This window comes from Suncus etruscus, chromosome 9 (genome assembly GCF_024139225.1).
Source record: "Suncus etruscus isolate mSunEtr1 chromosome 9, mSunEtr1.pri.cur, whole genome shotgun sequence".
Taxonomy (NCBI): Eukaryota; Metazoa; Chordata; class Mammalia; order Eulipotyphla; family Soricidae; genus Suncus; species Suncus etruscus.
In genome coordinates, this window is record NC_064856.1 from 61,413,597 (window position 1) to 61,426,980 (window position 13,384).

Consider the following 13,384-nt stretch of genomic DNA (forward strand, 5'->3'; position numbering starts at 1 on the left):
CTTCTTCTCTTCCTCTTCTTTCCTTCTTCTTCCTCTTCTTCCTCTTCATCCTCCACCTCCTTCTTTCTCCTCCTCCTTCTCCTTCCTCCTCCTTCTTCCTCTTCTTTCTTCCTTCTTCCTCTTCTTTCTCCTCCTCCTCCTTCTTTTTCTCTTCTTCTTCTTCTTCTTCTTCTTCTTTTTCTTCTTTTTAATAAGTATTTAAATTACATCAACGTGAGCTACAATTACAAAGTGGTTTATAATTGAATTTCACTCTACAATGTCCAACGCATTTCTTCACTCGTGGTCCTCCTTATAATTATGGGCAAAGTGATCATATAGAGCAGAAAGCATGGATAAAGTACAGTTGAAGAGTCATGTTTGTCCTGATGCCAGGAATCACCAAGAAACAGATTCACTGTATGAAAAAGATGAGCTAATCAACCATTCAGATTTGTCCAGACCTGAAGAGCATACTTAGACCCAAGATTTGTATTTTAAGTCAGGAGATATTCTACCACATGATCCAATGAATTCAATTTTAGATATTTATTTAAAGAATATGAAAACACTAATTTAAAAAAGATAATAAATACCATTAGCCTCATGTAGTCACAACAGCCAAGATGTGGAACAACCTATGTGCCCCTGAGAAAAGAATCGATGAAACCGACAGGATATATGGAACGCTACTCATCTATCAAGAACAAATAGTAAAAGCTGGCCTTTTTCAACCACACAGCTAAGCCTTGAGGGGATCCTGCTGAGTTAAAAACATCAAAAGATGCCGGCGAGGTGGCGCTAGAGGTAAGGTGTCTGCCTTGCAAGCGCTAGCCAAGGAAGAACTGCAGTTCAATCCCCCAGCATCCCATATGGCCCCCCCCCCAAGCCAGGGGCAATTTCTGAGCGCATAGCCAGGAATAACCCCTGAGCATCAAACAGGTGTGGCCCAAAAAACAAAAAAACAAAAAAAACAAAAATTTTCAAAAGATGAAAGACCAAATCCAAATGATTTTACACAGCATACATGTGAATTGAAAGAAAGAAAGAAAGAAAGAAAGAAAGAAGAGAGAAAGAGAAGAAAGAAGAAAGAAAAAGAAGAAAGAAAGAAAGAAAGAAAGAAAGAAAGAAAGAAAGAAAGAAAGAAAGAAAGAAAGAAAGAAAGAAAGAAAGAAAGAAAGAAAGAAAGAAAGAAAGAAAGAAAGAAAGAAAACAATCAAATCAAAACAAAGCCTTGTATTCTGACAACAAAATGATAGGTAGATAGCAGAGAAATCTGAAGGTTGGAGTGGGTATGTGAAACAAGTAAAGGGGTTTACTGGATGGTAGAAGCCGATTACTGTTACTCTGGAGGTGATCTCTCTCTCTCTCCCTATATATATATATATATATATATATATATATATATATGTGTGTGTGTGTGTGTGTGTGTGTGTGTGTGTGTGTGTGTGTGTGTGTGTGTGTGTATACATGGTTTATATACAGAGTTGCTGAGATATAAAGTTGTACACCTGAAACTTACACAGTGGGTAGACCACTATCAGTCCAACCACTTAATCAGTCAACAGAAAGGTCTGAGCAAATGGGGTACAGTGATCATGCTGGAAGGTCATGTATGCATGTATGCATGTAGGCACTGAAGCACACCACAAGGTCAACAAATCACAGGTACTCAGAAGCCACATATGAAGTCTCTTTGCACACCACCTAAAGCTGGCATGGCCAGCCTATTTTCTTTTGAGGACAGAGCATTTGGAACCCTACAATAATGCAAAGGATCCACAGTGACCCTAGATAAAAGGTTCTCCAGAACCTCAATGGCAAGTGGTGGCACCTGACCTAATCTCAATGTTTCTCTGTTACACATATCAGATTTGGCACCCTCGCCTGCTTAGTATTCCCATTGACACGACATTTTACACTTAAACTAGGACAGAGTCTTCGACAAAAGCTTCTCAGTAAGAATTTTTTTCTCTCTTTTTTTTTATTACGTAGATACCAGAGATAATTCAGGTAGTTTTCATTCTTGTCCATTCCACTTAACACTACAGTGACCTTGGGCCAAGCCTCTAAGAACCTGCATCTTATTGTCCTCAGCTCAAAAATTCTCCCTCACAAGTTGGGAAGCTGGGAATCAATCATGCATGCACTGCACCTAGTCCAGGCCCTGACCTGCCAATGTAGTTATTTCTTCCTCCATTACCTCTTATATAATTATTTTTCAATCCTTGATGTTTGTTTTTTTTTTTTTTTTTTTTTTTTGGTTTTTGGGCCACACCCGGTAACGCTCAGGGGTTACTCCTGGCTATGCGCTCAGAAGTTGCTCCTGGCTTGGGGGACCATATGGGACACCGGGGGATCGAACCGCGGTCCGTCCAAGGATAGCGCAGGCAAGGCAGGCACCTTACTTTTAGCGCCACCGCCCGGCCCCGATGTTTGTTGTTTTTAAGATAAGTGAAGGATTAGCTATCAATCTCTAGTGTCACCTCTATAGCTTCATATTTTCCTTAGCTTCTGACTGGATCAAACAGGTTGGAACTGTCCTCCCAAGTACTCAGATACACTGGCATGATACTGACTATCCTACAGTTACAATCCTATTCAGCCTCAGTTGTCCTCACAATTCTCTGAGATCTCAATGGTTTGATTATAGATTCCCAAGGGTCAGAAAGGACTGGACAAGTCAGATTAGAAAAGATACACAAAGCATGAGAGATTAATATGCAGCACCCAACAATTTTAAATGGGACATTAAACTCTGAGCAGAAGAATGAAGTTGGCCAGCAGAGGAATGAGTGCCAAATAGTTGACCCCAAGACACCTCTTGAAAAAATATTTTTCTTTGTTCTTATCTGTTGTAGGAAGAAGAGGGCAGATGTCACTTCTCTGGATCTGCCTTCCCACTGTATCTTCTTTGAGCTCTTGAAAGTGAGTGTTACCAAACAGTCTAATGAAGTATGTCTGATAGTTCTAATACCATGGTGGCAGTGGCAGTATCCAGGAAGCTTGCAACTATCTCATTGGTGCAGGATACTGAAGGCATTCAGCTAGCATCATGATGGGCAGTTTCATCTCCCCAAAGAAAATTCCCACAAAATTGTAGCTGAAGGTCAGGCAGTGAAAGAAAGCTACATTTCAGAACTGGATGCCCACTGGGATGACATGTCCTTGCAACATATTTTAATCTATAATTGGATAGTCAGAAAAGCTACCAAGCATTAGTGTTCATAGTATTAGGAATTCTCTGGCTAAAAGTTCCAGTGGACACACTCAGTTGGGTCTATAAAGAGTGCACAGACCCACACGGAAAATTCTGGAACAGCAATTGTTCATTATCATCACCACAGGTGTATAATAACTTATTCTTAATAATCACTTAAATACCAAAACACATGAATAAATGATTACCTTAATCTCTAATAAATTAAAGGGATCTCACCCCTACTTGCATACTAGAGTAAAGCAAAAGAAAGGGGGATGCCATGGGTAAGAGTCTACACCATCCAGGTCCTGCCCTAGGGTGGATGCCATACTTGTAATTTGTAATGGCCTGAGTATGAGAGAGGAGAAACAGAGAAAACTCTTGTGCTCAAACATGCACTGTGAGATGGACCTGACTTCTGACTTTGGTTCCAAAGGCAAACTGAGATTGGATCAGATGGCAATGGAAGCTTTCATGTAATTGTCCAATCTGCCCAATTTATAGCAGAACCTTCATCCCTACAGAGACATTCAAGATCAAATAAAAATCACAGCCCACCAGTCACTAAATCTGGATCTGGAGCCAACAAACTCAACCCTGCTAGTCCTTGCACTTTACCACACTGCACACCCTCCATCTATCAGTTTTAACCTCTCAAGCTTTGTGAATATGTCTCTCTCTCCAAATATCATCTTGCTGCTTTCTGGTTAATCTTATTGCTTATATTCAACCCAGTGCTTCCCGAAGGACTATCTGAACAGCCCTCACCTGAAGTGGGTTGCACTTCTAAACAGTTCTCCACAGTACAGTCTGTTTGTCCCAGACTCTTGGATGAAATCCAATGACCAAAAAAGTGCATCCATCCTACAGAGACCTCAAGCCCCAGATCAAGGCAATGGCCCATTCAGTTTTTCAAGTTAAGTGCAGTCAGAAATCCTAGAGGAAGATAATAAAGATGCTCCAGTAAGTTTGCATGTGGCTCTAAATCCCATAAATGCCTTTGGAAAGCACAGACCAGACTAACCCAAGTGACAGAAGCTGACCTTCAATGCCCTCACAAACTATAGTAACAGCCTGAAGTTTCATCCTGAAGTCTCTTTAAGATTTTACTTTAACCTACTTATCATGGGCAAATAACAATTCATGTTGTGTAGGAAAGAATATGGAATTCATTTATTTTACATCCTACACACCCATTTCTGAATCGAAATGAAAATATTCTAATAATTGAAAAAAAGGTCAGCCATCAGGAGAGATGAAGTCATGAAATTTTCCTATACATGGGTGTACATGGAATCTATTATGCTGAGTGAAATAAGTCAGAGAGAGAGAGAAAGACACAGAATGGTCTCACTCATCTATGGGTTTTAAGAAAAATGAAAGACATTCTTGCAATAATAATTTTCAGACACAAAAGAGAAGAGAGCTGGAAGTTACAGCTCACCTCATGAAGCTCACTGCAAACAGGGATGAGTTTAATTAGAGAAATAACTAAGTTTTGAACTATCCTAATAATGAGAATGTACGAGGGAAATAGAAAGCCGGTCTAGAGTACAGGCAGGGGTCAGGTGGGGAGGAGGGAGATTTGGGACATTGGTGATAGGAATGTTGCACTGGTGATGGGTGCTGTTCTTTACATGACTGAAACCCAAACACAATCATGTATGTAATAAAGTTGTTTAAATAAAAAAAAGAAAAAAAGGTGGGTCCTTTGGCAATATTTTCCTACCCCATAAAAATGCTGTCCTGAGGGGCTGGAGTGATAGCACAGCAGGAAGGGTATTTGCCTTGCATGTGGCTGACTAGGTTCAATCCCTGACATCCAATATGGTTTTCTGAGACTACCAGGAGCAATTTCTGATTGCAGAGTCAGTAGCACCACCATACTATCTTTTAAAGCCAGAAAAAAAAATGTTGCCCTAAACTACTACTAAAGATCATTGAGCTCACCCTCTCAATACTGTTATTGAACTCTCACAATTCAATCACACTTACTAATATCATGTCACATGTAACCTTTCTTCCTTGAGGACAAGCAACATCAGTGTTTTAATGACATTCTTTCTTCAAATACACTTCAGGCATTCAGCAAATGTAGCCTTTTCTTCACAACCCTGCCAAGTCAGAAATCAAATGAGAAGAATGCAAGCCAATTTGAGATGACATCCAAAAGCTCCAGGGAGCAAAACTTTCTCTCAACATTGACAGGAGACCTAGGACATTTTCTGGGTTGAAGTGACCATATATGGTCTGTCACCGCAGTATGCAACCTGTTAGTACTGGCCTTATGTGTATTAATATGCATCTAATAGACCTAATAAACTTTTGGGAAACAAAGAGCAGTTAATAACTCATTTTTCCCATTGTTGAAATGATCTTGAGTCAATGAAGTAAGGTAATGGATTTAGAAATTAGTCATATAATGTAATACATTATTAATCACGGTATTCAGTAGGGTAAATAGATACTATAAAAACCCATCTGGAAATTCAATTTTCTCCTAATTTTGCTTACATTTTAATTCTTGAGGCTACTGTCAAAAAAGAAAAAAGAGTAACATACTGATATTTCCATTTCTCCAAAAAGAATAATTATTTACTTTTTTAAAAAAAAGACATTTTTAAAAAATAATAGTTTACAGAATACCAAATTAAAAATGATTAAAAAAAGGAGATGCCAAAGGAAAAAAAAAAAAGGAGATGCCCTATGGCAAAAAAGGGCCAAAGATGGATGCAGGAGGGGTTCAAGAGTACTCAAATCTTTTAATTCTCAGACTCCAAATCAAACCTTTAAAAGCTCCTGGGGACATAGTCTGAAAATCATAGGCCCAAAGTAAAACAAAGATTCTACACATAAAAAAAGAAACTATGCACAATATAAATTATTTATATTCATGTGTTTATGTGCAGTCAAAACATATCTCAAATATACAAGTCACAAATACTTATAAGCCAGAGGGGAAAATGGCAAAGAGCAATTATGTGGGTAAAACTACTAGAAGGAAAATGGAAAGAGTTCTAAATTAATCAAAGCAGTAGAAATCAAGAGAATAAAATATTTGACAATGACTACATTTGCCAAGGAAAAGTTGAATAATAACACTCAATTCTGGCCAGGCTCTAAGCAACCGGTACAATAATGTACTGCTGATAGCTATGAAGATAAAAGGTTTCTTCAGAAAAACAATCTTCCATTAAAAATGTCCATGCTCTTGGAATAAGTAGTAACCCTCTCCCCTACTCCAAAAATACATCTTAAACTAATTTTTCAAAAGAAGAAAACAAGGAGATAATGGGGTTCACTTCAGTGTTAGCTCCAATAGAAAAGTAAATGTTCAGAAACATGGAAGTGGTTAAATAAATAGTGGTGTGTTGATAGCAGAATAGTATATACAGTTATTAACAACATATAAAAGTTCTCTTTCAAGCAAAGAGCTCTATTTGGACTGGAGAGATGGTCAATGTGTATTGCATGCATTATTGAGGACCTGTGAAATCTACTTCAACAATACATGGGCCCCCTGTCTCCCCAACAGCACTAGATTGACCCTGGTTGGCACCCTTACCTTCTCATCTCAGGAAAAGCAATACAATGCCAGGCCCAAGCACTGAATAATCAGACTTCAACCCTAGTTGAGTATCATCAGATCTGGTGTCCTGTACCCCAAATCACCAACTGGGGAGGGGACACAAAAAACAAATTTAAAAAAAGATGTTGATAAAATTCTCCATATGACTCATGTTTTTATTTCTCTGTAAATCTCTCCAGAGTGCTCTTGTCTTTCCTGTCAGCAATCAGCTACCTCTGCTCTCATCTCTATCTGACCACTGAGTGTTATGCCTCCCAGTCCACTCAGTTTGCTCCTAAATTATATATTTTTGCTTTTATATTGTTTGTATTCATTGTTGCAACCAGCTCATTTAATTACATATTGTATAATAAGCCCATGAAATTATGACTGCTAAAAATATGAAAGTTATTATTTCTAAAAATCGATTTGAACACTTTGAAAAGACTTTAAAAGCTAGACACTTAACTAGCAGTCATATCACATAGCATCAAAAGCACTGCAAAGGACCAGACAAAAAAAATCATACAGTTTTAGGCAACCACACTGAGATTGCTTCATTAGCATCTTCAAGTTCTCCGTGACATTTAAAGAAAACATAACTATATCTTAAACTTCTTGAAGAGCTTATTATGGATGTGGTTCATGCAAGAAATATAATCAGATAGGACTTAATAGAACCAGCCCAAAGTCATCCATGGTTTTACACTCAAATTCTGGCAAGTTAAAGTACACATCAAATGATATGAACACAAAATATGTACTGCATGTATGTAATAATCTATTTTACTCTCACTTGAACCTACTTTTGTATTAACTTCCTGGATTAACACAAATCCTGACTGTCTTGAAGAAGAGGGATTCTGTCTTCTTTTCAAAACAAATCCACTACAATAGGGACCAACAGTGTCTTTGATGGACTGCTAAAAGTATCTGTAATTACCTCCCTAGAGCAGTGCTTAGCACACAGTAGGACTCATATAAATAAAACTGAATTGATAAAACTACACAGCAAATAAGAAAATAGTGTTTCTAACAAGAAGCAAGAATAAAACAATATATGCAAACTTTGAGTCTACCTGCATTTTAAAATGGAAGAAGAAAGATGAAACTAGAATGTTCCAAATACACGAGTTGTGTTACAATAGAATGAATTAGAAAAAACTATAAATTTTTAAACATTTATATAAATACTGAAATATACACATACTGGTTGAAAAAGACATTAACCAAGAAAAGGAGAATAAAAACAGAGAAAACTATTTTAGTTTTTATTGGACTCCCAGAATAAGAAGTAAATCAGCATTTCTACCTTGTAAATTCTCCAATAGTATGACCCTCTTCAGCACCTCCTTGTTAAAACCAACTCACTACCCCAAAATAATCCTATCTGTCTCCACTTAAGACTGAACTTGTACCAACACTTATTTTGTATTTCCAGCTCATCAGGTCACTATTTTCAAAGTCTGATGTTATCCATTCTCTCCTTTACTATCTATTTGGTTGTTGTCGGTTTGTTTGTTTTTTTTAAATCTCCAGACTTCGCTTTGCAATCCCATGAGATTCCCAAACACCATATAATTAAATCATTCAATCAGAAAACAAATTAAAATGAAATATCACTGCAACCCCCCAGAGGAAAATAAACTTTTCAGTCATGACTATAACAGACTTTTGAGGTGATGCTCCAAAGCCTCTTCTAATTTCAAGTCCTATGCAACATCCTGCAGAACATTTTGTGACATTTGCAGCTTCCAGAACAACTTTCCTTCCAAAGCAATGAAGAGCCTGAACAGGACTCCAAAGCAAAACATTCACTGGAGAATGGAAACAATTTCATTAATGACTCCACCAGGACACTGGGCATCCTCCCCATGTACTCATTCATTCAGCCACTTCTCTATCCAACACTATGTGCAATGTGCCAGGAAGTGTCAAGGGTGTCCCACAAATATTTCTGTCTATGCAAGAACCCCTAAGACCAAAGACTCAGATCTCAGGCCTCCTCAACCACCCTCTGAGGTTTTTCACTCTGACATCCACTCCCGCCATCAAATCTCATCACGTGATCATTTCCTGTGCCCTGTTGGCTCTCTTAAGCAATAGTTTCTTAAGTGGTCAAGTGCATGGTCTTGTATGCATAATATCTGGGTTTGATTCCCAGATACTCACACACAAAAAGAACAGAAATTCTAAAGTATACTAGCTAGGTTCAAATCTTAAATCCTTCTATTACCATTCCACATAGCATGGGACAACTTTCTCAAGTCCTAAAACCTCTCCCTATATAAAATGGAATAAATATTACCTACCTCATAGGTTTTGGGGGGATTAACTAAGTCAATATAATAAAGTACTTAGAATAGTGACCAGCATATAAATTTCTTTTTTGTGATTATCCCTTATTCCCCTGTCCTCAGCAGAATAAACCTGATTGTTCAAAGGGCTCTAGTGAGTAGAGGGTCTAACTGGAACAGTGGAATATACATAAACTGCCCACATCAAGGACATTAGTCTGATCTCATTCTTTTCCACTACCTACCTCCAAAGAACTTGCATGGCCTATCTTAAACCTTGTAGGTTCCTTACCTAAGTAGGCTAAATACCTCAATTTACCTAAAATTCATTGAATCCCAACTTGAGGATGGTTCTGGCCCCTCTGAGGAAACTGTCACTAGTTATCACGGTACCTTCCTGGCACACCAAACCAATGATCCTGCCCTTCTCTACCTACTCACATTTCCTGCCTCAGATCTCGCCTGCCTCAAATAACTAACTCTTCCACCTCCTCCCTGGGGTTGTGGCTTTAGCCTCTCAATCCTAAGAACATGATCAGGTGGAAATATCCATAGAAATATCCCAAGAGGACTGGGCCATCATAGTTTTAATGATGGTTATTTTTTTTTAATCATAGTTTTAATTCTCCCTCTTTTTCCCCCATCTCTCCCAATCCTTTCAGGGATATATCTGCAAGTTTCAAGCAATGTATGGTTACTGGTTCCCTAAGAACAAAACCTCAGACTCCTTTCAGCATCAGCACTGTACTCATTTTCATGCTGTGCCTTATAGATCATGTGATATTACCCACACTCAACCTAAGAGTGTCCTACTCTGTGATGGTTCACAGTGCCTCAGCACTGCTTCCCAAAGTAATGCCTTCACAACGTGTGAAGGAACACCTCTCCAAATCTCTGTCCACACCTGAAATGAATGGGATGGCTTTGGGTCTCTCTCTGGGAGTGTATTTTTTCTACAGATTAATCGTCAATCAAAGCTCATGGGATAACAAAAAGAACAAGTAAACAAAGTAAGTCAGAGCAGCAACAGGCACCAGCAGATTGATGAATTGGTCTGCCCAAGCTAGTGGCTTGCTGGGAGAGGCAGAGAGGCAAAGTATGAGGAAGAAATGCCAGCGGGTTGTCCTTTGCTGGCGAAGTGGAGAACCAGGGCTTGTTGTGAAGCAAGTTGTAGGTGAAAGCACAATAGCTGTGGACACCTTCCGGGGAAGCAATTCTTCTGTTCATATGAACTAAGCAGCCGTTCCCACCCTGCTTGGGGCAACAGGTGCAAGTGGTGGGCCCGACAACCACATATAAACAAGAATGTGTTTCTGGCTGGGGGAAAGGACCTTGATTTTAGCCTGGATATTTATTTGTCTAGCCAGGTGCAAGATATAGAATCCTGTAGGTTTAATGGTTAACTATGTTCCTTAACTCCTTATCCTTAAGCTTACATGCCTAAGTAAAAGCCAGGGTGAGAGTTGAGGAGAAAGAACCACCAAGTGTGAACCAGAGAGACTAGGCAGTATGTGTGTATCAGGCATGTAGCGCCCTGTGGTGACCTCAGTTCCCCCCAGCCCTTTGGACATCTCATTGGACTGGACGAATGGCTTCTGTAAGCGCCCAGGATCCCATCACCCGGTAGCCGCAAGCTTCAGATTCCAGACCTATGTTGCGCGGGCCTGTCTGCTCCGCCCCAGCAGCTCCCTGGGCCTGGGAGCAGAGCCACCTTAGGGAAAGGCCTTTCTTCACCCGGCCCCCAGAGGTTCTTCTGGGAAGGCGCAGTCCAGGGCGGGCCCTGCCAGTCCCAGACAGAGGCGCTGCCGCCAGGAACTCGGATCTGGCGCCTCTTCCCCGCGTGCACCTACTCCTGGAGAGAAGCAGGGACACTTGGGCAACGGTGAGGCTGGGCATCATGAAGCTTTAAGCAAGCATCCTGAGCCAGAGACGCCGCATTCCCAAATGCCTAAGAACAACCCCTCACCCCATGTACACCCCCAACTCCCCCACCCCTGAACCTCTCCCTGCAAGGCAGAAAAGCTGTGCAATTTTCCTAGCGAGGGCTCAGCCTGTAGCCTGTGGGTCCTAAATGCCTAAGGCTAGGGCCGCACGGGCATCTCGCCAGAAGAGCTCCATTGGCCTCGCGCACGCTCTTGGTCCCACTTGTGCACATCCTCGGGGCCGTGTCCCGGGTGCGAGCCCGCGAGCGACCAGTCCGAGTCACACGCACATGTGGACACGCGCTCAGCGCGCTCCCCACACCACCAAGCCAGCTGCACTCATTCGCGCAAGGAGCCCCGTGCACATATATGTGCGCACGGCTGCAGACACGGAGGGTCCCACACTGGGACAAGAGCATATAGGAGCAGCCCCCCAAGTGTCTACGGCCACCGAGCTTAAGATGCACACCAGCCAGCCAGCCCCAGGGCATCAGGGAGCTGCTCAGGCTCTCCCCGGCCTCCTGGGCGCTCCAAGTTCCCCCAGGGCGCCCCTGTACCTTGGATATGCTGCTTGATAACATTCTCCAGGTGGTCCAGACGTTCAATAATCTTCAGCGTGTCTCCTTGGCTTTCGTCTAGCTTCTTGACAGGGGCCGGTTCCTGCCCCCGCACGTACATGCTGGCGATGTAGTTGGTGACCCAGCCCACGTAGAGCAGGCAAATAATGTTGGTCATGCCGCTCAGGATCACGCAAGTGGACACCAAAGTTTTGGTTTTCCTGGTGCACATCATCTTGAGCTCCCTCCTCCATAGAGAGCTCCCGGGGACCCCCTCCTCGCCGCGCTCCCCGCACTCCCCCGCGCTCACACCCCTGGCTACTACACCCTGGGGTTCTCTGGGCGGCGGGGCGCCTAGAGGCAAGTGCCGACGTTTCTTTCAAGCCTGATCCACTCGCTGTGGAGTCGCGGTGCCCAAGTTTGGAGCTCCCGCCTCTGGCCACCCGGAGAGAAAGCTTGACAAAGGAAAGGGGGTGGCTTTTTTTTTTTTTTAATCCTTTCCCAATTAAAAAATAAATCTCCGAGCCCTTCTCGGAGCTGTCACGGGCTCCTAGCAGCCACGCGCCGTGGTTGACGCATCTGGGAAACTTTGCCACTGCCCGGGTCCGCGGCCGCGCCGCTTTCCCATCGCCAGGAGCGGGTGAGTCCCGGCGGTCGGACCGGCGCGCGCTGCCAGGAGGACAGCGGCGGCGGCGGCGGCGGCGGCGAGGAGAGCCGCGGAGCCGAACGGGCCCGGCCCCCTCCGAGCGACAAGCGCCACCACCAATCGCGCTCCTGCTCCGGAGAGGGGCCGGTGCTGGGAGGCTGCGGACCAACGGGGAAGGCCAGGAGGGCGGAGTCGGGTGCCCCGGCCCCACCTGCTGGCCGCCCCCCAGCTCCGGCCCTCCGGGGATGCGCTCTAGCCCCCCGCTCGCGCCGGCGCGGGCTGTCCCCGACCCCAGACACCCAGAGGGGGCAGGCACACAGCCAGTCGCAGCCCCTAGACCCGCAGATTCCACCTCTCGGGGGTGCGAAGAGGGTATTCCACCTATTTTTCTGCCAACCGCATTGGGTTTTCAGGAGTTGATAGCTAATCTTGTCTTGGCAGCGGGGCTTCTCCAATTCAGCCCACCTTCCCAACTCCTTGATCCAAAATTTCTCTCCTGGTGATCAGAACGCAGAGAAACCCAGGATTGTGTGCAGCAGGATCGCCCGTCCTGTCTTGGTCCTCAGAGGCCAGGACCTCTGAGCTTTCACATCTTTCTTGGCCTCATTTGGCCTCTGTCCGCCCACCTCCATCCTCCGGGGTGTCTCCGGATTGATTTGGCAACTGTCAAAAGAACCGGACCTCTCAGGAATTTCCTTGCTGATTCTCCTCAGTCCACCCCCATCCTCCCGCTCAAATCTATTGGCCTCCTCTCTAGGTGTTTTTTTAAAGTCTGAACAACTCCCAGGCTAAAGCTGTCCTATAACTAACACAGCTAGTCATCTTTGGACTGTAAAATCCCTCCACAGGTGTTTTGGGATTGATGTTGGAGACAGAACCGTGACTGACAGCAGAGACAACTGCGCCCCACTGGTGATAATATTTTGTTTGATAGAGCAAATACTTATTCATATTGCCCCTTTCAGGGAACACTCCTCAACACTTGAATAGAACTCCTAATAACAAAGATATTTTAAAAATACAGATTTCTATCCTCAGCTCCATCTTTGGGCACATTTTCAAAGAGGCAATTTGATTGTTTACAATCTGCCAGTCATGGGGGCCACATAAGGGATATCTTTAAGTTGAATCCTTGTCCCACAAAGAGGGAGGGCATAAAAACAAACAAACAAACAAAAAAAGGCAGCACTTCCTGGGACTAGGTGCTTGGTTC

General features: G+C 43.0%; 1 protein-coding gene across 1 annotated transcript in view; it reads right to left on the reverse strand.

Annotated features, from left to right (window-relative positions):
• The window catches only part of GALNT18 (polypeptide N-acetylgalactosaminyltransferase 18), a 345,921-nt gene extending 334,095 nt beyond the window's left edge, over positions 1-11,826 (reverse strand). Inside the window, exon 1 of the mRNA XM_049781017.1 lies at positions 11,526-11,826. Within this exon, the coding sequence (XP_049636974.1) occupies positions 11,526-11,760 (235 nt within the window). The 5' untranslated portion in view covers positions 11,761-11,826. The remainder of the gene's footprint in view (positions 1-11,525) is intronic.
• Between the last annotated feature and the right edge of the window lie 1,558 nt (positions 11,827-13,384).